At 38.3% G+C, this 24,280-nt stretch overlaps 1 protein-coding gene across 1 annotated transcript in view; it reads left to right on the forward strand.

Moving 5' to 3' along the window:
* TEX15 (testis expressed 15, meiosis and synapsis associated) overlaps nucleotides 1-18,808 on the forward strand; it is a 64,287-nt gene extending 45,479 nt beyond the window's left edge. Inside the window, exons 6-10 of the mRNA XM_062213226.1 lie at nucleotides 313-1,176; nucleotides 1,228-7,613; nucleotides 11,248-11,306; nucleotides 13,747-15,008; nucleotides 18,740-18,808. Of these exons, the coding sequence (XP_062069210.1) occupies nucleotides 313-1,176; nucleotides 1,228-7,613; nucleotides 11,248-11,306; nucleotides 13,747-15,008; nucleotides 18,740-18,777 (8,609 nt within the window). The 3' untranslated portion in view covers nucleotides 18,778-18,808. The remainder of the gene's footprint in view (nucleotides 1-312; nucleotides 1,177-1,227; nucleotides 7,614-11,247; nucleotides 11,307-13,746; nucleotides 15,009-18,739) is intronic.
* The last annotated feature ends 5,472 nt before the right edge of the window (nucleotides 18,809-24,280 follow it).

The following is a 24,280-nucleotide window of genomic DNA, read 5'->3' on the forward strand; positions in this document are numbered from 1 at the left end:
CCATTTTGGAGTGAGTAGGTTCAAGTGCAAGCTCTGCTTCAATTCCAGCCAGCTCCCTGGGAGACAAAGCATGATGACTTTGTCTCTCATCTAGGAGCCCAGATTGAATTCTGGTCTCCTGGCTATTATAGGCATTTGGAGAGTGAACCAGAGAATGGAAGATTCTCCCTCCCCCGCACCATCATCCCTGTCTCTGCCTTTTAATAAAATGAAAATAAATAATCTTAAGTAAAATAAAATTATTCATGACAGTTAACTTGTATTAATAGAGTTGTTTCTAAGGTTTTTCTTCATGTTTTATTATTTTCACAGAAAGACCATGCTCTCTGAATAACTGTACAGTGGCTAAAAGAATTGGAAAAGGAAAAGATGCTACTGTCATCTTCGAGCATTTCAGGAAACCTACAGATCCATTTGTTCAGGAAAATTGTTCATGTAATTCACTAAATTCAGAGAAAAATCTTTCCAACTCAGATATTTCTAATTCTTATGGAAATACACAAAATGGAAACATTTCTACCCTTGAAACATACAGTGGACAGGCAGACCATGATTTAACAGAAATTAGGGGCACTGCTCAAGCAAATGGACATGATTCTGATCTTTCATGTATGCCTAATGATAATAGAGAAAGTGTTGATGGTGACCTTTTGTTAAATTTGACATATCTTAAAAGTATTTTAAGTAGTCTTTCTACTGCTTTTCCCCTTCATAACAATGCTGAATCCAGCACAGTTATTACTTCAAAACTCATCAAAGATCCCAGACTGACAAAGAGAGAAGAAAGCCTAGGAAAACAGAAAAATACTGTAGGTTTTAATGAGATTGTACCATTCGAGAAGAGTTTGGATTGCGTTAATTCAGAAATAAATCTGTCATCTGTGCCAACAAATTCTACCATCTCATCGAAAGTTGTCCCTGGTGATCCTGCTGTTCTTGCTAATTGTGTGGCTGCTCCTTGCTTCAGATTTTCTGTTGACGAAACACAATCTCAGGTTCACCACATGGACTATAGGGACAACCATTGTAAAACTCCCAGTAAAGTTACCATGACAGAACAATGGAAGGACCAAGGCAATGTTTCCTTCCCAATTTCTCTGTCAAATGTTGTTTCAGACAATGAGAATCAAAAACACAGTGAGGAAAAATCCCAGAGAGCCCAACAGAGAAGCAACAGTCCATTTTTAATTAAGCATAGAAGTGAGCCATATGACTCTTATAAATCAGTGAATACTTATACAGAAGAAAATAGTAGTCAAGTTCCTCAAGAATTACAGTCTTCAAATTTAAAAACTGTGGATCATATTGGCCACCAAATATCTACAGTTTTCCCACTCCACAAGAAAGCAAGCATAGATAAGTACATTCAAAGTCTTGGAAAGATGAGAAACTTCACTGAACCAGAAGACAATTCCAGGCATGGAGAAAACCACACTTTTTGGAAAGAAATTAACTATTTTACTAATGAAACAAAAATCAGTCCAGTAGATAATTGTATTTCATTAAACCAAGAATATGAAGAGAATGACATTCTTGATTCTTTTCGGAAAAACTATGATAAAATATTAATTTCTCAAGAGTTAGAAATACCAAAATCTTTCACATCAACCACAAAAGATCCAAGTGAACTAGATCATCCAACTATGGAATTACAAAGTAATCTTACTCCAAGTATAGAGAGCCTTTCACAAAATCAGAACTCTTTCAAATATGAAGATAGCATTCACACAAACTTTCCCATAGCTCAAAAGTTAATGGAACTGAATTTGGGAAAAGCAGATCAAAATTGTGTTAACATTTTCACTGATGGTTTACAGGAAGCAGAAAACATTCCCCAAGACAAAGAAGTACTCATTGGTAAAGTTATTTCATCTTGTGCCATTGAAACAGCTTATGATAATTCTAATTGCAGTGTAAGTGGAGAATATACATGTGTTCATGAGAATAATGAAAATGAGCCAGTGTCATTAGAGAACATTCAGAGAGACAACAAACAGACTCTTAATGTTGAAGATGAAGGTCAATATCACACTGTTCTCTGCAACGCACAGCTGAACAATGAAACATACTTGAGTATTAATTACAGAGAACAAAGAGACAGTGATAAAGAAAACAAAAATGAGGATAAAAAGGAATATAGTGCATCATCTTCAGAAAACCACATAGAGAATATATGTGTAGACAAGAAGGATTTTCATACAAACAACAATTTGACCAGTATAGATGAAAAAAGAAGCAATAAAAATTACAACAAAGTAGAAACTCCTTGTTCTGAAGGATTTTCTTCTACAGTTAACTTGATTTGGGGAGCAAAATATGAATCAGCAGAAGCTGCATTATTGGAGAGCAAAGATCCTGACATAAAACAAAAAGATACTCTAAATGCTGGAAGAAGCATAGAGCATTTGGATGCTATAACACTTTCTGAAATTCCAGGTTCTTCAGTGTGTGTTACATCAAATGCTACAGGACAGGTAGCTGATGCTACTTTGCCTGTATTAAACACAAGTCATGACCACCAAATATACAAGCCTAAAAAATCTTACTCTTCTGAGAATCCAAATTTTGGAGTTTCTGATTCTGAAATTGACAGAGATAAAAATAAATTACAGGATTCATTTCACCACGCAAAAAATGAGAGTTTAGTTCTTCAAAGTGTTGAATTAGAAAATGAGATTGAACTAGGATCAGAACAGGATGATGATGCTTTTCTGTTTCAGCAAGATACACATAGCCATGGGAGTGTGCTTGATGAAGAATTTGAGACTTCATACGAGGCTCTGAAGTCTCGAATAGACTGGGAAGGTCTCCTAGGAAGCAGTAACGGGGAGACAGGAGCCATGGAAAGCACTGCCAGAAGGGAGGATAGTGAACAGCACTGCTGTCAGGAAAGTAATTCTATCTGTTTCCCATCACAGAAAAACACAACAGAGATGCTCAATCCAATTTTACTTCCAGATCTACAAGTTACAGTTACTAATATATTTAGGCTAGAATTCAGCCCCACTGCTGATTCTGTTAGGTTGAAGGATAATTTCTATAAATCTACAACTGACTCCACAAAACAAGAAATAAATAAGAAGGGGGAAACTCCAGGATTAGAAATTTTTTCCCAATTGTCAGGGGAAAATTCAGCTTTCCCATGTGAAGATAAATCTGGTGATATAAGGCAAGAATCAGGACCAGGGAATAAATCTGAAGTCTCCCTTTCTTCTGACTTGAGTCAAAATCCGCAGGTGAATCTCACATTTGAAAGACAAAATAGGGACTCTTCATTTACTGAACCTTCTGATGTCACAATAGTAAATGATAAAAGTTCCTTTACAAAATCAAAAACTGATTGTAATGAGACAAATAAAAAGGACATAGAATCAAGAACTAGCAAAAGAAAGCTACACACATCTTTTAGAAGTCAGAACATACCACATAAAGATTTCAGACAGCATGAAATTTGTCGGAAGAAGAGGAGGCTATCTAATCAAGATTCATCTGAGTGTTTTTCTTCATTATCCCAAGGACGGATTAAAACATTTTCACTGACAGAAAAGCATATTAGGAACGTCCTGAATATTCTAAATAGTGAAGCATCTTTATGCAAAAGCAAACGTCTTTCCAGAAAACTTGATAGAGCTGTTCTTCACTTAAAAAAGGCTCATAGAAGAGTTCACACATCTTTGCAGCTTATAGCTAAAGTGGGAGAAAAAAGAAAGGGTCCATTACCAAAAGCATATGCAATAATATGCAATAGTTTTTGGGAAAGTTGTGATCTTCAAGGTTATAGTCCTGTGTCTGAAAGAAGATACTATTCCACTAAGCATTTTTTACCAAAAAGAAAATATGACAAACAGGGAGAGAAAAAAGCTTCAGAATTTGATGTTGCTAAGTCATTAACCAGTGTGTCAAAGCATAATTCTTATAAAACAAATGGAGAAAGAATCAAAAAGTGCCTTTCCAAGAAAAGTATGATCAGCAACATCTCCAGAAGCCAAGCCACTGTTCATGTGACAGAGTTTTGTCATCAAGAACATCCCAAATCACAGGTGTCACTATCCTCTGCATCCCGAAGTACAAGTCAGTCAATATATATTAATAGCTGTATGAGTAATCCATCATCATCAGAACTTCAGCCTTTTTCTGGGGAAACTGAGTATCTGTTTCCTCCAGACCATCCAGTTGAGGAACTAACTGAAAAAGAAAATCACAGTGACAGAAAACTTTTATCTAACATTAGTAAATATGAAAACCTTGAGAACTGTTCACCTCCTAATAATGATGCAACAAAAGAAACTTCTGAAGCTAGCAAAGAAATAAATGAATATAATTCAATATCATCAAGTTGCATGAAAGAAAACAATATAAATTGTAGCATAGACAAAAATGATGAAGCTTGTTTAGCTCACAAAAAGGTTAAAACTGACATTTCAGTCTTAGAATCAAATGTAATGAACTTTTTAAATGATATCTACAAACGAAGTAAACTTATTTTATCTGGTTGTAAAATGAATCTGGAAGTAAATTTTCCTATAAAACAGTGGCCTGCACCTTTTGAGAGTTCCAGAGCAACCAACATTACAGGACATTTTCATATGGACCCATTAAAGCTAACTCTGATAGCAAACAAAAAGCACAGTATTCCTCAGTTGTTATCAGCCACTCCAGTAATGGAGAATGAGGAAGCATATTCAAAGTCTAACTTGGATGAACAGGGGATTTTTGCTGTAGATTCTTGTGTAACATCCATGACTGCTTCAAACTGTCAACAGATATTTGATGGAAAAGAGCTTCTAAAGACAAAACAGTGTTCTTTGAGTAATTGCTTCCCTATAGATGGTAACGAAACAAATGTTACTGAGAATTTTGAGTTGGACCTAACATCAACAACTGAAGAAAGTAAAAATTACAGGAAAAACATAATGAAGCAGCCATCTTCCAATGCTGGTTTGCTGATCTTAAAAGATAATAGGGAGGGCTCTTCAAGAAAATGTATTGCAAAGAGACGTATTAAGGACAGAAAGATATGTGAAGCAGAACAAACCGAAAAAGCAAAAAATTCACATTGCAAGAAAAGAAGGACTGAAACAACAACTATTAGGACTGCGTATAAAAATCCAAGGAATAAGATTTTAGAAGACTCCCATTTAAGTGATAAAATAACTGAAAATAACTTGATTGATTCTCATGTAAGCATTAAAAATACTGTAGAGACAGTTTGCTTAAATAACACAGTTTCTAATCAGCTGAAAAAAGGGAAAGAGAAGGAGGGTGAAATTAGAAGTAGTAACCACCCTCAGTCTGGCTATATTTCCCAGCCAAGCATTCTAGAAATTAATCCTATGCCTGCTTCACTTGCCCATTCTGAAACCTCTGAAGTCATTACTCTTCCGACAAAGCCTACATCGTACACAAGTGACTTAACAGAAAATCACTGCTCAGTTGGTCATGTGGCTCTTCTAGTTGAGCTCTCTCAGATTTTGCAGAGGGCAGATGAAGCAGCATCTTCGCAGGTTCTACAGGAAGAATCTACGGTTTGCCAAAATATGCTCCCTTTGTTTGTTCAGGCTTTTGAAAAAAAGCAAGAATGTTCCCTTGAACAAATCCTCATTACAAGAGAACTGTTGGTGGAACAAAACCTGTGGGATAATTGTAAACATAAGTTAAAACCATGTGCTGTTGACACTTTGGTAGAACTTCAGATGATAATGGAAACTATTCAATTCATTGAAAACAAACGAAGGCTTTTAGAAGGTGAAGTGACATTCAGGAGCTTGCTTTGGTATGATGACACGTTATACGGTGAACTGCTTGGCAGACCACGTGGTTATCAACAGCAGTCCAGTTTCTATCCTGGTTTTCAAGGAAGGTTAAAATACAATGCCTTCTGTGAGATGCAGAATTACCATAATCAATTAGTTGAATTGTGTGAGGATATGAAAAGGAAAAATAATTCATACTATGCATTTTTAAAATACAAACGACAGATTAGTGAGTGTAAGGCCATATTGAAGAACTGTTCTGATTGTTTTGACTTTTCTCTGTCTGTTCCATTTACCTGTGGAGTTAATTTTGGAGACAGTTTAGGAGACTTAGAAAATGTAAGGAAAAGTACCTTAAAGTTGATCAGTTTATGTGAGAACTCACCTAAAACACACTTGTGCCCAGGAAAACAAGACCATTTATGGATTATCATAGAAATGATCTCCTCAAAAGTTAATTTTATTAAGAGTAATGAAGCAGTAAGTATTAAAATAGCTCTTTTTGGTCTGGAACATATCTTTTTTGATGCTGCAAAAAATCTTGTTTGGAAAGAGAAAAGACAGTCTTTCAGCAAAGAATACTCACAGAAAAACAAAGAAATGCTACTCAAAATGAATCAGTGTGCTTTTTCTAAGTTGCAAGAGATATGTGATACCTTGTCTGAAGATTTAAACAGTGAACAAATTTCCAGTATGCAGCTTGAGGAGGCTACTGCGATGGCTTGCAGAGAGTCAGATGAGCCAATAAACAAAGCAGCAGTTAGCATAGAAAACTGTAGATTTAATAATACTTGGCTTTCACACCTAGATATTTCTTGTGTTGGTGAAATATTGGATCAAGCTGAATTTGCAGACTTTGAAAAATTACAAGATATCACTATGAGATGTACAGAACACTTAGAAACTTTAAAAAAATACTTCCAGGTGATACAAGAAGAAAACATGGATAATATTTTTATTACAGAAGAAAACGTTTTGGATGTGCTAAAAAATCACAAACAGAGGGCTGTAATTTTAAAACCTGCAGCCATTGAAACATATATTGAAATTCTCATGCTCTCAGAGACAGTTCATTTTCTTAAAAACTCTATTGCAAAGAAACTAGACAAACAGAGGTTTCGAGGTATGCTTTGGTTTGATTTGTCACTTCTTCCTGAGCTGGTTCACTGTCAAGAAAACATGGCTTCTTTTTCATTTCTTAAAGATAACTCAACAGATTGTCTTTGGAAAGTGATAGAGACTGCTATTTCTGAAGTTAAGAAAGATCTGGATATTATCTGCAAATACAGTGCAGCTGTTAATTGCTCTTACGCTTTTCATTTGTTCTCAAGAGAATTTAAAGAACTTACAGAAATAAAAAATCTTGTAGAGAAGTCTGAATATTCCATTTCCACGTACATTGACTTTGTGCCATATATAGCATCCATAAATTATGGAAACACTGTGACAGAGTTAGAACAAAACTATAGTCAGTTTTCTGCAGTACTCAAAAATGTGATGGCTGCCCCTCAGAAAGATTTGGGAAAAATGGCCCATATTATGAAAGTAATGAAAACGATTGAACATTTGAAGATTATATGTGTTAAAAATGCCAAATTAGCTATTTCCTTCATCCTATGCCAAGTGCTAAGTAATAGAAGGAGTGCTTCCAAACTGAATATAAAAGGGAATATTGATACTCAAGTTAGAAAATCTGGAAAAAATAACAGTATATCCAGTATTTCAATGAAGCGTTCTGTTTCAGAGTACATAACTAAAAATGTTTCAAATACTTCTAAAAAACAACCTGTCACTGCAGACAACTGTGAAGACTCACAGGAAAAAGAGAAAAATACTATTTCCAGTTGTAAAAAGCAAAAGGTATGAATGCTTTAAGACAGAATCTGTGTATGTAGTCTCTTTGAGAACAGGTTTACTGTTTGAGCAAACAAGTAGTTTGCAGAATTGTAAAACTTTTCTGTTTTTAAAGATTTATTTTATTTATTTGAAGGACAAGAGTTACAGAGAGAGAGAGAGACAGAGAGGTCTTCCATCTAACAGTTCACTCCCCAGATGGCTGCAAAGGCTGGAGCTGTGGCGATCCAAAGCCAAGAGCCAGGAGCTTCTTCCAGGTCTCCCACGTGGGTGCAGGGGCTCAAGGACCAGGGCCATCTTCTACTGCTATCCCAGACCACAGCAGTGAGCTGGATTGAAAGAGGAGCAGCTGGGATCAGAACCGGCACCCATATGGGATACCAGCACTTCAAGCCAGGGCTTTAACCCACTGTGCCACAGCGCTGGCCCCAAATTGTAAAATTTGAGAGTGGTTTAAATACTGCCTCACAAAATTAATTTACTAATGAAAGTATTGGATTAATTCATTTTATCCATAAAATTATGTTCATGTGTTCATGATTCTATATATAAGACATAACTTGCAGCTATCAACTTTGTATTTTTATTAATTTGAAAAGCAGAAGGAGAGAGAGAGAGGTCTTCCACCCATGGTTCACTCCTCAAATGCCTGGGCTAGGCCAAAGCCAGGGACCAGGATCTGCATCCAGGTGTTCTCCATGGATGGCATTCGAGACCCAAGTACTTAAACCATCACATACTGCCTCCCAGGGTGTTCTTTTGCAGGAAACTGGATGGGAAGCAGAGGCAGGACTCCTCCTAGGCATTCCAGTGGAATGCAGATGTCCCAGGCTGGGGCTTAACCTACTGTGCCACACACCTGTTCCAACTAAGAAAACATTTTTTTGGAAGAATGTGAATTTTAATAATTTCTTAAGGGAGAATCCTATATTATGAGTTAAGTGAATGACCAGATATTTGAGTAGCTTCTGCATAATCCTTTGCCCAGTGTGTAATGAATATTAAAAATTGGGTAAGGAAGCCTATCTACTTGATCATTATCATCCAAAGTAGGACGGTTTTGTTTTTGTTTTTGTCTTTAAGAAGTAGACACAAAAAGAATGTTGCCATCCAGTGGTTCCCTCCCCAGATGCCCACAACAACCAGGAGCTATGAATCTAATCCATGTCTCCCATGCAGTAGCAGAAACCCAACTACTTGAAATACCACCACTGCCTCTCAGAGTCTATATTAGCAAAAAGCTAGTGTCAGGACCTAAAACTTGAAGTTGAACTCAGTCACTCTCATGTGAGATACGGACATCCTGTCTGCTAAACCAGATGCCCATCCCAGGACAGAAATTGTTAAACATGATTTAGAAATCATATAATTGAATTTTATCAAATTTTATATGGCATTATGTATTTGGCATTGCCCTAAGAATCATACAAATACTCATTTTTCTTCATAAAAATATTACAGTAAACTGTTTTCTTTAAATGTCAGAAAACTAAGGCATAGAAAAACTAAATTACTTTTCCAAGGTCACAGAGTTTGAAAATGGAAGAGCCTAAAGCTAAACCAGCCAGTCTAACTCCATAACCCATATTAGCAAGTGCTCTGCATTCAGAGCCTATAACTTTTCAAGAATTCTTGAGTTCAGAAGTAAAGAAACAAACATATGCAAAATGAAAAGTAAGACTGATTGTTTGCTGTCTGTAATTGTGTGTTTAAACTAGTTCTAGATTGGGAATCTAATAACCATCTATTGTACTGTGTTTATAGGAAAATACTTAAACATCCAGCTGTTTAACATAGTTACGAAGCACAGTAACACATGTTGTATACTCCACATCAAGAAGAAATTATGAACAACAGCAACAGTAAATTAGAGTGTGAAGGCAGCAAATGATAGACCAATAGCTGTGCCGTTCACATGGCAGACTCACATTGAATTCTCAGCTCTTGGCTTAGGCCTGACCTAGCCCCAGCTCCTGCAGGCATGTAGGAAGTGAGACAACGGATGAGATTCCTCTCTCGTTCTCTTGTGCGCTCATACTCTCTCAAATATATAAAATTTTAATAAGTAAATGAGATGATACTAAAAAAGGTGTAGATACTGATAAGAAAGATAATTAGAAAATGTATATATTTCATGGAACAACACAGAGCAAACCTGTGCCTGTAAAGAAAAAGCACTATCAGATGAAGATTAAAAATGAAGAGTATGTTTCAGTTATAGAAGACAATGTGAGCAAGTGCTTATTAGTAACATTTCAGACATGAGTTTAAATTTGAAGCAGTTCTAATAGGCGAGAGAAGCTAAGGTTGGAGAAGATTGTTTCAGATTATAGACTGTCTTAAATATAGACCTAAAGAATTTGAACTTTATTCTGTACACAATGAAATGTATTGTCACGAGAAATATGTTTTTATTGATTTAAAAGATAAGTATTGTGTTTAGAAGTAGTTTGTCAGTGATGGCTTAGAAAAAGGTACTTTTTCGGTTGCTCCTCTTCCAGTCCAGCTCTCTGCTATGGCCCAGGAGTGCAGTGGAGGATGGCCCAAGTGCTTGGGCCCTGCACCCGCATGGGAGACCAGGAGAAGCACCTGGCTCCTGGCTTCGGATCAGCGCGGTGCGCCAGCCGTAGCGCGCCAGTTGCAGCAGCCATTGGGGGGTGAAACCAACAGAAAAGGAGGACCTTTCTCTCTGTCTCTCTCTCTCTCTCTCACTGTCCACTCTGCCTGTCAAAAAAAAAAAAGAAAAGAAAAAGGTGCAGTTTAACAAAATAAGAAAGGAAAAATTATACAGGCTAAGTGTCTCTTAACACAAAATTCTTGGGACCAGAAACATTTTACATTTTGGATTTTTCTGGAATGGGGCCTATTTTCATATGCATAATAGATATCTTGGATATGGAACTGAAATCTAAATACGAAGTTTGTTTATATTTTGTATACACCATATACAAGCAACCTGAAGGTAATATTATAATAATATTTTTAATAGTTCTGTGTGTGAATCAGTTTATGATGTGGAATTTTCCAGTTGGTATTGTCAAGTCAGTGCTCTGCACGTTTTGAATTTTAGAGCACTTTGGATTTCATATTTTCAGAGTAGAGACACTCTACCTGTATTTGTCATTTTGATGATGCTTAGTAGCTAAAAAGGGTACAAAGAGCAGCAGGTGTTTGTGGACACAGATTAGTTTTTAAATGTGAGGATAAGAAAACTTAAAAATTCTTAAAAAGTTACTCCAAACATACATGAATACCAGAACTCTAGGGAGTCATTTATTTTTGGAGAAGTAATGGATCATTAATTGAGTTTAGTTGTAGATGATTGCAGATATCTAGTATTAAAGTAGTATTGGTTAGCCGGCGCCGTGGCTCAATAGGCTAATCTTCGGCCTTGTGGCGCTGGCACACTGGGTTCTAGTCCCGGTCGGGGCGCCAGATTCTGTCCTGGTTGCCCCTCTTCCAGGCACCGGTAGCAGCGGCCATTGGGGGGTGAACCAACAGTAAAAGGAAGGCCTTCCTCTCTGTCTCTCTCTCTCACTGTCCACTCTGCCTGTCAAAAAAAATTTTTTTTTTTAAAAAAAGTAGTATTGGTATTATAATTTGTCATCACCAATATAGATTTTATGTCTCTCAAACATAGGTTAACATGAAAGATGAGACAAAAATCAACAGAAAAAATACAGCAGTCAAGCATCCAAGGTAGGAGTTGCCATCAGCCCTGTCTGAAGAAAAACGTTTTACAAATGCACAAACACTGAGGAATAATAATAAAACAAGTACTTACCTAATTTTATTGCTAATTTGTGTAACTTGGGATATAAGAGTAAACTAAGGCAGGAGAAGAAATTTGTTTCACATTACACAGTGTCTTCAGTTAAGCCTGAGGAACTTGAACTCAATTCTGTAAGTATTGAAGACTAATGGCATGTGAAACGTGTTTCTCTGTGGTTTAAAATAAAAAAGGTAAAGTGATTCTATATACAGTATAAAGAAGTTAGCCAAACCTCAAAAAGGTGATTGTTTTACAGAATAAGAAAGGAAAATCTATATTTGACAGGTACTACTTAACAAATTATAGGACTGACAACCGTTTTATTACAAAGAACATAAAAGATTTTTTACATTTGCGGATTTTACAGACTAGCCAAAATTAAAGCAGTATAAATTGCCAATTTATATTACTAAGTGGGAACATTAAATAGTATGTGTTTTGTAGATACATACATACATTCTATTAGTATAAACTTTTATTAAATATTTTAATAGTGTAAAAAGTATTTGAACAATAAATTATGAAAACTCACCATATTATTTCAATTATTTATATTCTCATTTTGACATGAAGTGGTGTCACTGGGCTTGTTGACACATCTCATTTCACTTTGTAAAATTTTAAATCTTATGACTAGCTTCATTTTTGTTATTTTGTGAAGCAAATTTTTATTTTCTTTTAAATGGAGAAATAAGTGATTTCATTACTGTCTTATTTGATTTGGCTTCTTTAAAAAGAGTGTTTTATTTGCAACATTTCTAAAATCCTTTTCCTAACACATTTTTCTCTGAACAGTTGAATAATGACATAAGAATTAATAGGATATTAGGAGGATTCTTTGCTTCTCAAAGAATTACAATCTGTTGACTCACCTTAGCAAAAAAAATCAATTTTAATTTAAAATTAGTATAGGAAGCTATCTCCACAGAAGTCAATAAAGGGACAGACCATCCAGGGAATTGGCAAATCTATAAGGTCGACATCATTGGAAATATGATAAAATCAAAATTATACTTTCTTTTTTTTTATTTTATTTATTTTGAAGTACAGAGTTAGAGAAGAGGAGAGAGAGAGATCTTCCACCCACCGATTCACTTCCCAAATGACTGCATGGTTGGTTCTGGGCCAGGCCACAGCCAGGAGCCAGCTGCTGCTTCTGGGTCTTCCATGAAGGTACAGGGGCCCAAGTACTTAGGCCATCATCTGCTTTCCCAGGCAATTACCGGGAAGCGGAATCAGAAGTGGAGCAGCCAAGGCTCAAACCAGAGCCTAAATGGGATGCTGGCGCTGCAGGCTACAGCTTAACTCACTATGCCACACACCAGCCCCAGAATTATACTTTCTGAAAACTCAAAAGTATTACATGGTGTTGGATGACAATGCCGGTCATCATTAAAATGCTTTTTGAGGTGGCTGGCTTCAGTAAAACATGGAACTTTTAATTTCCTAAGGGAAATATACAAATTCTGTGTCCAAGACAAATTTCTATTGACTATAGATAGTAATACTTCTTTTTACTTCTCTTTTCCATCTATAATTCAAAAAATTTGATTGAGTGCCAAAAAATGTAATTATACTGTTACTGTTTATTTTATATTACTCATTTCCTGTCATCAGGTCATTTTGGAGACCTGTGTTAGCTGGTTTTAGATACTCCCACAATGAGTTAGACTGTCTAAATTTAGGTAAGAATTGCAGGGATATTAAAACTATAGTGAACAATTAAATAATAATTTCAACTTTTTAAAGCCTCTATCAGAAAATATTCAAAGCACAAGATAATTACAATATTGAAAGTACATTTGGGGGCCAACTCTGTGGCGCAGTGGGTTAAAGCCGCGGCCTGCAGCGCCGGCACCCCATATGAGCACTGGTTTGAGTCCCAGCTGCTCCACTTCCGATCCAACTCTCTGCTATGGCCTGGGAAAGCAGTGGAAGATGGCCCAAGTCCTTGGGCCCCTGCACCCGTGTGGGAGACCTGGAAGAAGCTCCTGGCTCCTGGCTTCGAATCAGCTCAGCTCTGACCATTGTCATTTGGGGAGTGAACCAGCGGATGGAGGATTCTCTCTCTCCCTCTCTCTCTCTCTCTCTCTCTCTCTCTCTCTCTGGCTCCACCTCTAGCTCTGTCTTTCAAATAAACAAAATAAATCTTTTTTAAAAAAATACATTTGAAACGTGTAGTGTTACAACTCTTGCAGGAAAAGTGTCTAAATTAAGGTGAGTAAAAATGTTTTGCTTGTATACTGCCAATAAAATGAGAAAATGGTCCATCAGGATATTCCTCCTGAATAAAGATTTCAGATACACATTTCTGTTAAAATTTTGTGACTCTATAAAGTTGTACCATGTATTGTTATATTCATTTAGGATTGCAGGATCTTACCCCAAAAATGAAAACCAAATGAGATTGCATTTATCTGACAACCGAAGAAGAAAGCCTGTATCTCCAGAAAAGGTTGAAATGCAGAGATCACCACTTGGCTCAGTCTCACCTTTACAGAACCTAACGGAGAGTTGCACTGCAAAAACAGAAAGCAAAGTAGATTCAATTAATATTTCATTGGGTACTTCAGAACACCTCAGTGGACAACAGGGAAGCTTAACTAGAATAGAGAAAAGACATGTGAATTTCACTGCTGCTGAAACAACAAGTGATATGAAAGATTGTGCTGCTTTTGTGACTTGTAAACAAAAGAGTGCAGATGGCACATTTTTGAAGGACCTTGAGACACCTCCTCAGATATTTCTAAAAGATTCCCCAGATCTCACACAGAAATCTAGTCTTTCAAACATAAAACCAGGAAATAATGATTCTCTTGGGCATCATGCGTCAGTGCTGTCAAAGACTGTGTTCCATTTTGATATCCATGGTAATCTAGAAGTTAATGATACCATCTTTGAATTTCAAGATAATGAAATATTGAATTCATCTATTAGAAATTCTACATGTACCAGTTCTTCAGAACCCATATGTATTCAGGACAAAATTCCTGTTCTGGAAATAAATAAAATAGAGCCGGGAAAACCTGAGCTGGAGGGAGAATGTTTGAAGGACACATTGAATCCCAGTAGCGTACCTTTTGGAGAATCTGGGGACATTAAACTTAATGTGAACCAACGAGCAGAGTGCTCCTTTTTCGATCCACAGACTGATGAGAACTCCAAAGTCCTAGCTCAGAATGCTGCCTCAGATTGGAATGAGCTTCCACAGCCTCCATACACCCCGCTGTGTAATTCTTCTGAGCATTCATTTGGAACTTGGTATCCGTACTATGCTTGGTACGTTTGTCACTACAGCAGCAGCAGTGGCAATGCCATTACCCAGACATACCAAGGGATAACATCTTACCAAGTACAGCCGCCTCCTGGGATGGTCACTGCAGTTGCAAGTACTGTCCAGAACACAAATTCCAATCATCTTTACTCTCAATCTTTTGGTTACTTTTCTGGGGAGAGACAAGCAAATGGTTGTGTGCCAGTGAATGGATATTTTCAGTCTCCGATGCCAGTTTCTTACAGTTTTCAGCAGCCCATTTTTTCACAGTATGCTTCTCATCAACCATTACCACAGACTACATACCCGTACCCTCCTAATACAGGTGTGCTTCCAGAGGTTCCTTGGATTTTTGGTGAGTTTCACAAATTTTAATACTTCACTGAATTTGCATTTTTAACCTTGTCCGTTTATGTAAATGGAGCTCACAATAAGTGATGCAGCTAGCATTCATTCTATAAAGTTTGTAAAGTTGTTCATGTATCAGGCAAAGTTGAATTGCATTTTCTGTGGAAATCTACTTATCTGAGATTAAAGAAGCTTGGTCCTATCGTTATGTCCTACGGTAGAACCCAAATTTAAGAAATGGTTTAGTAAATTATAGTTTATATTTTGTAGAAATAAAATGCAACTATTAAAGGGTTTATAAAAGTTTTTTAATGACATGACACTTTTTAAAACTGTATCTTGTAAACTTACCTGTATAAATAAATAAGTAAATAATAATAAATAAAAATACTGAAATGAGGGGCTGGTGCTGTGGCATACTAGATTAATCCTTCGCTTGTGGTGCCTGCATCCCACATGGGCATTGGTTCATGTCCCAGCTGCTCCACTTCTGATCCAGCTCTCTGCTGTGGCCTGGGAAAGCAGTGGAAGATGGCCCAGAGTGCTTGGGCCTCGGCACCCACATGGGAGACCCGGAAGAAGCTTTTGGCTTCATAACGTCCCCGTTCCAAGCTGCAGCCATTTGGAGAGTGAACCAGAGGATGGAAGACTTCTCTGTCTCTCCCTCTTTGTAACTCTGCCTCTCAAATAAATAAATAAATCCTTTTAAAAAAAAAAAAAGGAACTACTGAAATGAAATACATCAACATGTTAACCTGACTACCTCCAGGTGATAAAATTTTGGTTTAGTAGAGAGGTTTTCTATATTCTATACTGTGAAAAACATACATTGTTTTGATAATCAAAGGGGAAAATAGAATTAAAAACCAAGATAACAAAAAATTCAGTCGGATAAAACAAACTCTATCTTGCTCTCAGTATTCTGATATCTTGGTGTAAGTAGATGGAGTTAATTGAAACTTTATTAGAAGAGCTTGGTAGTTTGCCTCTGGATCTTGGAAATTTTCCTATTTTAAATACTTAATTCTGTTTTTAAACTATCATGATTAGAATATAGGTTTATAAGTTGAATTGAAATATGCACTTATCAGAGCTAAAGTTTAAAATTAACATAAAAATATTCTAATATCATAGATAAAATGTACTTTAAACAAAGGTAGCCGTCTCTGTGTAACCTTAAACATTGAAATACAAGAGAATTTTGAAAAGTTCTTCTCAGGGGCCTGGCTCTGTGGCGCAGCAGGTTAAAGCCCTGGTCTGCAGCCCTTATGGGTGCCAATTCAAGTTCCCGCTGCTCCACTTCTGATCGAGCTCTCTGCTATAGCTTGGGAAGGCGATAGAAGATGGCCCAAGTCCTTGGGCCCCTGCACCCATAGAGATCCAGTAGAAACTCTTGGCTCCTAGCTTTGGATTAGTGCAGCTCTGGCCAGTGCGGCCATCTTAGGAGTAAACCAGCAGATGGAAGACCTCTCTCTCTCTCTGCCTCTGCCTCTCTGTAACTCTACCTTTCAAATAAATAAATAAGTAAATCTTTTTTTTAAAACGTCCTTTTCATACCCTGGATGCTCTTATAAATGAATAAGTAGAAAAATTGAGAAGACATTTGCCTGAATGAGACACAAAGCTATTTCAGTCATTTGTTTTTGATGGGCACCTCTGTGCTGGAGTTACCACTGATTCACCATAACCTATAGAATAAAATTCAAATACTTCAGCTTCACAGTCCTTTGTAACCACCCTCGTCTCCCACAGTTTCCCCCTCATATTCAAGCCACATTGAAGTCTTTCTGTATACCCATGTAACAATGTCTCTGATACTTCTGTAGTACTTTTTGCTTGTTTTTCTCACATGATAGGGTATGTATTAGGTAGTTTTTGTTTTTTTGTTTTTTGTTTTTTTTAAGATTTATCTATTTATCTGAAGAGTTACTCACAGAGAGAGAGAGAGGTCTTCCATCCGATGGTTCACTCTCCAATTGGCCGCAATGGCCGGAGCTCCGCCAATCCAAAGCCAGGAGCTAGGAGCTTCTTCCAGGTCTCCCACACAGGCTCAGGGGCCCAAGGACTTGGGCCAACCTCCACTGCTTTTCCAGGCCACAGCAGAGAGCTGGATTGGAAGTGGAGCAGCCAGGTCTCGAACCGCCGCCCATATAGGATGCCAGCACCTTAGGCCAGGGCGCCAATCTGCTGCGCCACAGCGCCGGCCCCATTTTTTAGGTAGTATTGCAATAAACTGTTACTGTTCTGTTCTCTCCTTGGCCCACAAAATGTTTTAAACAGGACTGGAAACTTTTTATCTGAGAAAAACTGCACAGGAGGATAGAAAACATGACTTTTTTTCTCTTTGGGTGAATTTTATACCATTGTTGATGATACAGGGGATAAACACCAAACATAGTGGATATAGCATACCTGTAAACTTAAGACACTTCAGTTTCTGAAATAGGGAATTTTTTTTTTAATTTGAGAGGCAGAGTGTGTGTACATGCACTCATGTGTGTGCACTGGTTCACTCCTCAAATACCCATGGTGCTGAGGCTGGGCTGGCCGGGCCAGGCCAAAGCTATAATCTCAGTCCAACTCTCTCCCACTTCGGTGGCAGGAACCCAGTTCTTGAGTGATCACTGTTGCTTCCCAAGGTCAGCACCAGCATAAAGCTGGAATCAGAGCTGGAGCTGATAATCAAACCCAGCCATTCTGTGGAATGTGGGCATCCTAACTACTAGGCTGAAATACCAGTTCCCTGAAATAAGAAATCTTGATTGCAGTTACTTCGTAAAAGCTCTCATTTTTTTTGGACTTTCTTGTGTTCTTAGTAGTTGTGTGTGATGTTTAAAAAGATAGCTCTGAATCAAGTCCAGCCGTGACTATGAAAAATCTGAATGACTGTCTCCTCGGTTATTTTGGTTGAGTGAAAATAAAAGAAAAAGTATTACTTCCAGTAGCCAAACATCACTCTTAAAAAATGAAGCAATTACAATGTTAGAAGAACATCTTTCAGTTTTCTTGAGTGCAAATGATCCACAGAATCACTTCTCTTAAAAAGATGTAAGGAACAAGCATTTAGCTGAGTGACTATATGCCGATGAACACATATCCACATCAGTTTGCTTAGGTTTGTGATCACAGCTCCAGCTCCTAACTCCAGCTGCTGTTGTTGCAGACCCTAGGAGGCAGCATACTAGCTCGTGCAGTTGGGTTCCTGCCACCCACTGGAAGACCTGGTTTGAGTTCTAGGCTTCTGGCTTTGGCCTCGCCCACCCCAACCATTAGAGGCTTCTAGGGAGGACCCATTAGATAAGAGCATGCTCCTTTCTCTCTCTCTCTCTCTCTCTCCCCCCTTCTTCCTCTCTCCGCCCCACCTCTGTCCATCCTTTCCTCTCTCTAACCCTCTCCATCTCCCTGTCAAATAAATAAAATTTAAGGAGAAGGTGTGAAAATTCCTTTAACCCATTTTATCACTGTTTTGCTCATGACGCTTTCTGTTTGGCCCCAGGAAATGGGACTTAGGAAGGTGCCTGATTGAGTCCTGTGAGCCAGGTGCCTCATGTCCTTTGTTACATCTGATTCGTACATGACACCTGAGAAATGAGGGAAGCCCCCTCCTAGAGCCTACATAACTGAAGATCTTATAGCTGGGCTGCCTCTGGCTTAAACTCCGATTCTTTCCACTGTACCATTATAGTCCACTGGTCTGCTTCATCGATCTCCAATTTTTGTGTCTCCTTTGTCTTGCAGCTCCATGGCAACAAGAACCCTTTCATCCAGGATATTGAAAGTAGTCTTCTGTCTACTGAAATAAAGGAGATTTAACAAGTTTTTCCAAGTATTTTTTGCTTATATATTTTTATTGTAACATTTAACATTTTAAGTGTATGTAAATGTGGTAGAAAATATCATATGGCTCTTTATAAAATTATAAAGACAACAATATATCACTTAGGTAATAGGAAATCAATTTCTAACATCTGAAACACCAAAATTTTTTCTATGTAATATAAGGGGAGTTAATGTAACATTTAATATGATTAAGCATTAAGTGGTGCTGGTAAAACCTTTAAATCCACATTCGTGTTTCTGTTATTTTTTTTAGTACTTTGTTTATGGTGCTGTGCCATTTGGCTTGAAAATAGTTATTTTCTTGGGATAATTTTATATTTGTTTCATATTTTGTTCATATAATTTATAATTCTGTGTCAGATATGGTGAATTATTTTAATTTCAATGTTTGATAATTTTTACTTGTAAAATACTTTTAAATAGAGGAAGTGGTTTGTATATTTTCAGTCTTTACTTGAGTAGAGGTTTTTTTAAATTTTATGTTAAAGCAGTTTTAATTTACTGTGTTGGAATTAAAGCACTTTTAATGCCTTTTTCCACAAGAGCCATCCTCACAATAGTATAATTATTTATTTCTATTTCAGAATTTAAGTAGGTCTTTTAATGATTTTGAAGCAAATAATAGGAAATAGTGTTTATCTTAGGCAGTTAGCTGTGTTGCAGTAACTCAAATAATGCAGGACAAATACCAAGTTTTTTAATGCTCTGTTTTTTTTTTTTTTTCTTTTTCAACACTTAGCAAAAGTAAATTATCTCTAAGCAATAATTATCATAGGACAACAGAATTTCATATGAAGCTACAGTCTTGCTCAGTGTCTGTGTGCGTCCATTACCTTTCTTGCTCAGTCAGCAGCCAATCCTGTTTTCTCTTACGTTCCCAGTCAGAAAGTCTTCAGAATTGGATAGCCTTTTCCCAAGCTCTGCTTGGCCTGGAAACTTGGCAAGGGATTTGCTTTGACTGAACTTAAATAAGTAGCAAAGCTTCAGTGACTTTTATGTTAGCAAATGTTGTTTGTTACCTGGCACAGGCCTCCAAAGAGTATAATCCTTCCTGTTTCATGTAAAATAACTATTTTTTTCAGTTTAGAAATAACACTGAGGAGCTCCCAAGAGAAGACCCTTCAGATGTATTAACCAAATATAGTGGAATTCAGGATACTTAGTTAACTTTTATATCTTTAAAAAAAAAAAAAAAGTTAAGGAAATTATTGTAATTAAAAGAAAGAATTTGGAAAGGTAGAATTAAAGCAGTTTTAAAATAACAACTTTTTGTTCAGAGAGTTGTTTTATTTGAAAATAGTCTGTGAAAATCAGAACTCCTAAATTGGTATGAAAGCAGTAGTATTAACTGTTAGTCAAAAATTGATTTTGTCTCAGCTGTTTGTGTTTGGTTGTAGAAAGATGTTGCAAAGTTTATTAAAGAACTTCTGTGAGATAAACCAAAAGTTAAATATTCTTACTAAGAACTCTTAGACAACTTTCAAATTCTGTTGACATTGTCTTTCTGATACTTTTTATTTCATGGGTTTTAATGTATAAAAAAATAAAGAAAAGGGAAAAAAAAAACCTAAGTATTTTGTTTCATTTAAAGATACATACTTTTGACAGAACACAAAAAAAAATTTCCCCTCAGGTGTGTTGTGATTCTAAAAATAAAAATACAACAAATTAAAATAGAGCAAACATTGCAAGCGCAAGAAACACTTTATTTGTAGATACTGTTTTTGGAAATGAAGAAGTTTTTAATAAACTATATTTCTCCTAATTTCAGTTATTTTTGTCTTTTTGTTTTTTGAATAATGAGCATAAATGATGGTCCTTGCTTCACACATACTCATTACACAGAAAACCCACAAAAAGCTGACTTCAGTAACAACTAAACAGACTGCTGCAGCAACCCTTGTATTCCAGCTGCTTTGGCCTTCACCTTCATGCGTATTTTTCTCCTTATTTTTAGAAACTTCATTAGTGTCTGCAGTTTCATATAACAAGCCAAAATCCCTATCCTCATGCAATTCTCATTCTAATCAAGAAAAACAATAAATATGTAAATTTAAATAACTACACATCATGATTAGTGACAAATTACAACAAAAACTGATAACAAAATAATGGAATAGGGAATGACTGAATACTGCATAAGCTGAGAGGTTGGGGAGGCCTCTTTAAGAAGGAAACCATTCATGAATTAAGACACATAGAGAGCTGTGGCAGTTTTCCCAGTGAGTGGATTGCTGCACAACAGTATTTTTCTAAGTGACCTAAATGTCAAAAACAGATAGGTGTCTTGCTGTCACAGCTCATACTCAGTGTGGACCTTTCTCAAAGTTTGTATTGTGCGTTTGTCCAGAACTGCCTGGAGGAGAGCCAAATTCTTGGCCATGTTTGATGGGAAATTTTTTCAACCAGTAGGCCTGTTTTCAAATTTTCATACACATGTAGAACAGGGAAAGTACACTGGAAGTCTTGTGTAAATGTTGACTCTCTGGCCTTTCTCCATCCTCAGGCTCTCATCAAGGTGGTAAGTTTGGCTTTGTAACTGAGGTGTTGGGTAATAATGCCTGAGTTTCCACAATTTGGGTAAGATCTGCTATTGGCATATCCTGTCTCTCTGAATACTGCATGAAACTGCTATCAATGAACCAGTCACCATCCTAGCTTTCCTGAAGTTCATCCTGTAGACCTGGTCTAGGTCTGCTAGAGTAGACCTGTTCTGTGGTCTCTAGCTTCTCAGTAGCTTTAGATGGCAAAACAGTACCTGGAGTGAAGACCTGGAATGTCTGAGAGTTAATTCTGGTCGATCTAGAAGGAGAACCTGATATTTAGTAAGGCATTGGTGTCCTTTAATCTTTAGAACCCTTTGTACTAGGTGTGGCATTTGAACTTGAAGAGGCTGGCCTAAAGTCAATTTGGTGGTTTCCTCTACCAGTAAAGTGTGGTAGCAGCAACTGTTCTCAAGTATCAAAGTTACCCTGTGGCCACTAAGTCCAGTTGTTTAGAAAAGTAGGCTAGTTGGCCGGCGCTGCGGCTCAATAGGCTAATCCTCCGCCTTGCGGTGCCGGCACACCGAGTTCTAGTCCCGGTCGGGGCACCGATCCTGTCCCGGTTGCCCCTCTTCCAGGCCAGCTCTCTGCTGTGGCCAGGGAGTGCAGTGGAGGATGGCCCAAGTGCTTGGGCCCTGCACCCCATGGGAGACCAGGAGAAGCACCTGGCTCCTGCCATCGGCTCAGCGTGGTGCGCCGGCCGCAGCGCACCAGCCGTGGCGGCCATTGGAGGGTGAACCAACGGGAAAAGGAAGACCTTTCTCTCTGTCTCTCTCTCTCACTGTCCACTCTGCCTGTCAAAAAAAAAAAAAAAATCCTAGTGCAGGGGCCATTATCAACAGACCCTTAATTTTTTGAAAGTCCTCAATTTGCTTTCCTGTCCATTTAAGTGAACCAATATCAGGAACCTTTAAGGCCTCATACAGAGGTCTAGCTGTCAACCCAAATCCAGGAATCCAGATCCTTCAGAATCCTGCCTTCTCGGGAATGCCCTTCAGCCATCTGTGTGGCAGCCTGACACATAGTATGGCTTCCTTTTGTTGAAGCAAGAGTATGCTTTCCCGGAATCAGGACATATCCCAGGTAGGCTACTTCTTGTTTGGAGATCTGGGCTTGATTGGGGCAAATTTTATATCCTTATTCCCCTAAAAAAAGGTCTGGCCTGATTGGTGTTTTCATCCAAGCCCTCCTTGGGGGAGGGGGGGGGGATTACAGATAAAGATCTCATTTACACATTGTAAAATAACTCTGATGTTTAATTTGAGCTGAGTTCCTTGGCAAGGGCGTTACCAAACAGAGAGCTATCCCTGACACCTTTAGGAAGGCCTCTCCAGGTTTATTATTACATTTGAGGCTGGATGAATCCATTCAAATGTGAACTGGGATTCTGAAAGGTATATATATAGTCTTTCAGGTCTAGGACTGACCTAGGTGGTACTTTCAGACATCTGGGCTAGATAATATAGGGGTTTGGTACAATAGGATGAAACAAGATGACAGCCTCATTATTAGTCTTGAGGCCCTAAGCCATTCAATATTCCTCATGTGACTTTTTTTAATTTTATTAAAGATGTCATTTATTTGAGAGGTAGAGTTACAGACAGGGAGAGACAAGAAAGAAAGGCCTTCGATCTGTTGGTTCACTCCCCAAATGGCCACAATGGCCAGAGCTGGGCCGATCTGAAGCCAGGAGCCAGGAACTGCTTCTGGGTCTCCCACGTGGGTACAGGGGCCCAAGCACTTGGATCACATGGGTTGTGGAAGCCACCTGAGTTCCTTAGCCCTGTCATAGTTGATGAAATGGGTACTGAGTAAAAACTGTCTTTGAGCAGTACCAGAGTCAATGTTGGTAAATCTCATGAAGGCCTCAATTAGCCATCCCTGGAATAAAACTGGATTCTCCTCTTTATGCTGTTACCTCCCTGACTGTCCTCATATATGGGCTTGATAATATTTTTTCATCCTAGCCACTAGATGGATAGTCATATATGCTCATGGCACCCTAAATCCTTAGGACCTCTTTTGTAATTCCAAGTAGGTTCTGTTGACTTCCATGGTTCCCGCAGCATATTGGCTGGACTCTTGGGCTGCCAGGGAGTCAACATGAGCTTGGGCCTCAACCCAGATTTAGTTTTTCCTCTGGGGTGCAGAAAGTGGACAGGACAGGGCTGGCGCCGTGGCTCACTAGGCTAATCCTCTGCCTGCGGCGCTGGCACCGCGTGTTCTAGTCCCGTTGGGGCGCCGGATTCTGTACTGGTTGCTCCTCTTCCAGTCCAGCTCTCTGCTGTGGTCCGGGAGTGCAGTGGAGGATGGCCCAAGTGCTTGGGCCCTGCACCCACATGGGAGACCAGGAGGAAGCATCTGGCTCCTGGCTTCGGATCTGTGCAGTGTGCCGGCCGCACTGCGCCGGCCGTAGTGGCCACTTGGGGGGTGAACCAACAGAAAAAGGAAGACCTTTCTCTTTCTCTCACTGTCTAATTCTGCCTGTCCAAAAAAAAAAAAAAAAAAAAAAGTGGACATGACAATGTGCAGGTCACTCAAAGTCAAATCAAAGGCCAGAGGTAGGTCTGAAAATCCTTAGCTGCTGTTTTTGTTGAATTCTATCAGTCACAGAGGGACATGTGCTGTAATTCAGCATCTCCATTAGCCACCTCTCTCAGAAAACCAAGCTTACTTGTACCCAGATGGAAATGACCCACTGTGAGTCATTAGAGCCAGACTGTTCTCTAGGTGAGGGTGATGGGCAGGTAATAGGGTGGAGGCCATAGGCTTGTGAGATGTGAAAGAATTGGGACCTGAGGGTGAGGAGGGCCAGCACCCCCTGGAGATGGTTCCCAGCCCTGGGACAAGCTGTCCAGTAGCTTGACTACTGGGTGGTGAAGGACCACTCAGGTCG

The sequence above is a fragment of the Lepus europaeus genome, chromosome 16 (genome assembly GCF_033115175.1).
Source record: "Lepus europaeus isolate LE1 chromosome 16, mLepTim1.pri, whole genome shotgun sequence".
Lineage (NCBI taxonomy): Eukaryota > Metazoa > Chordata > Mammalia > Lagomorpha > Leporidae > Lepus > Lepus europaeus.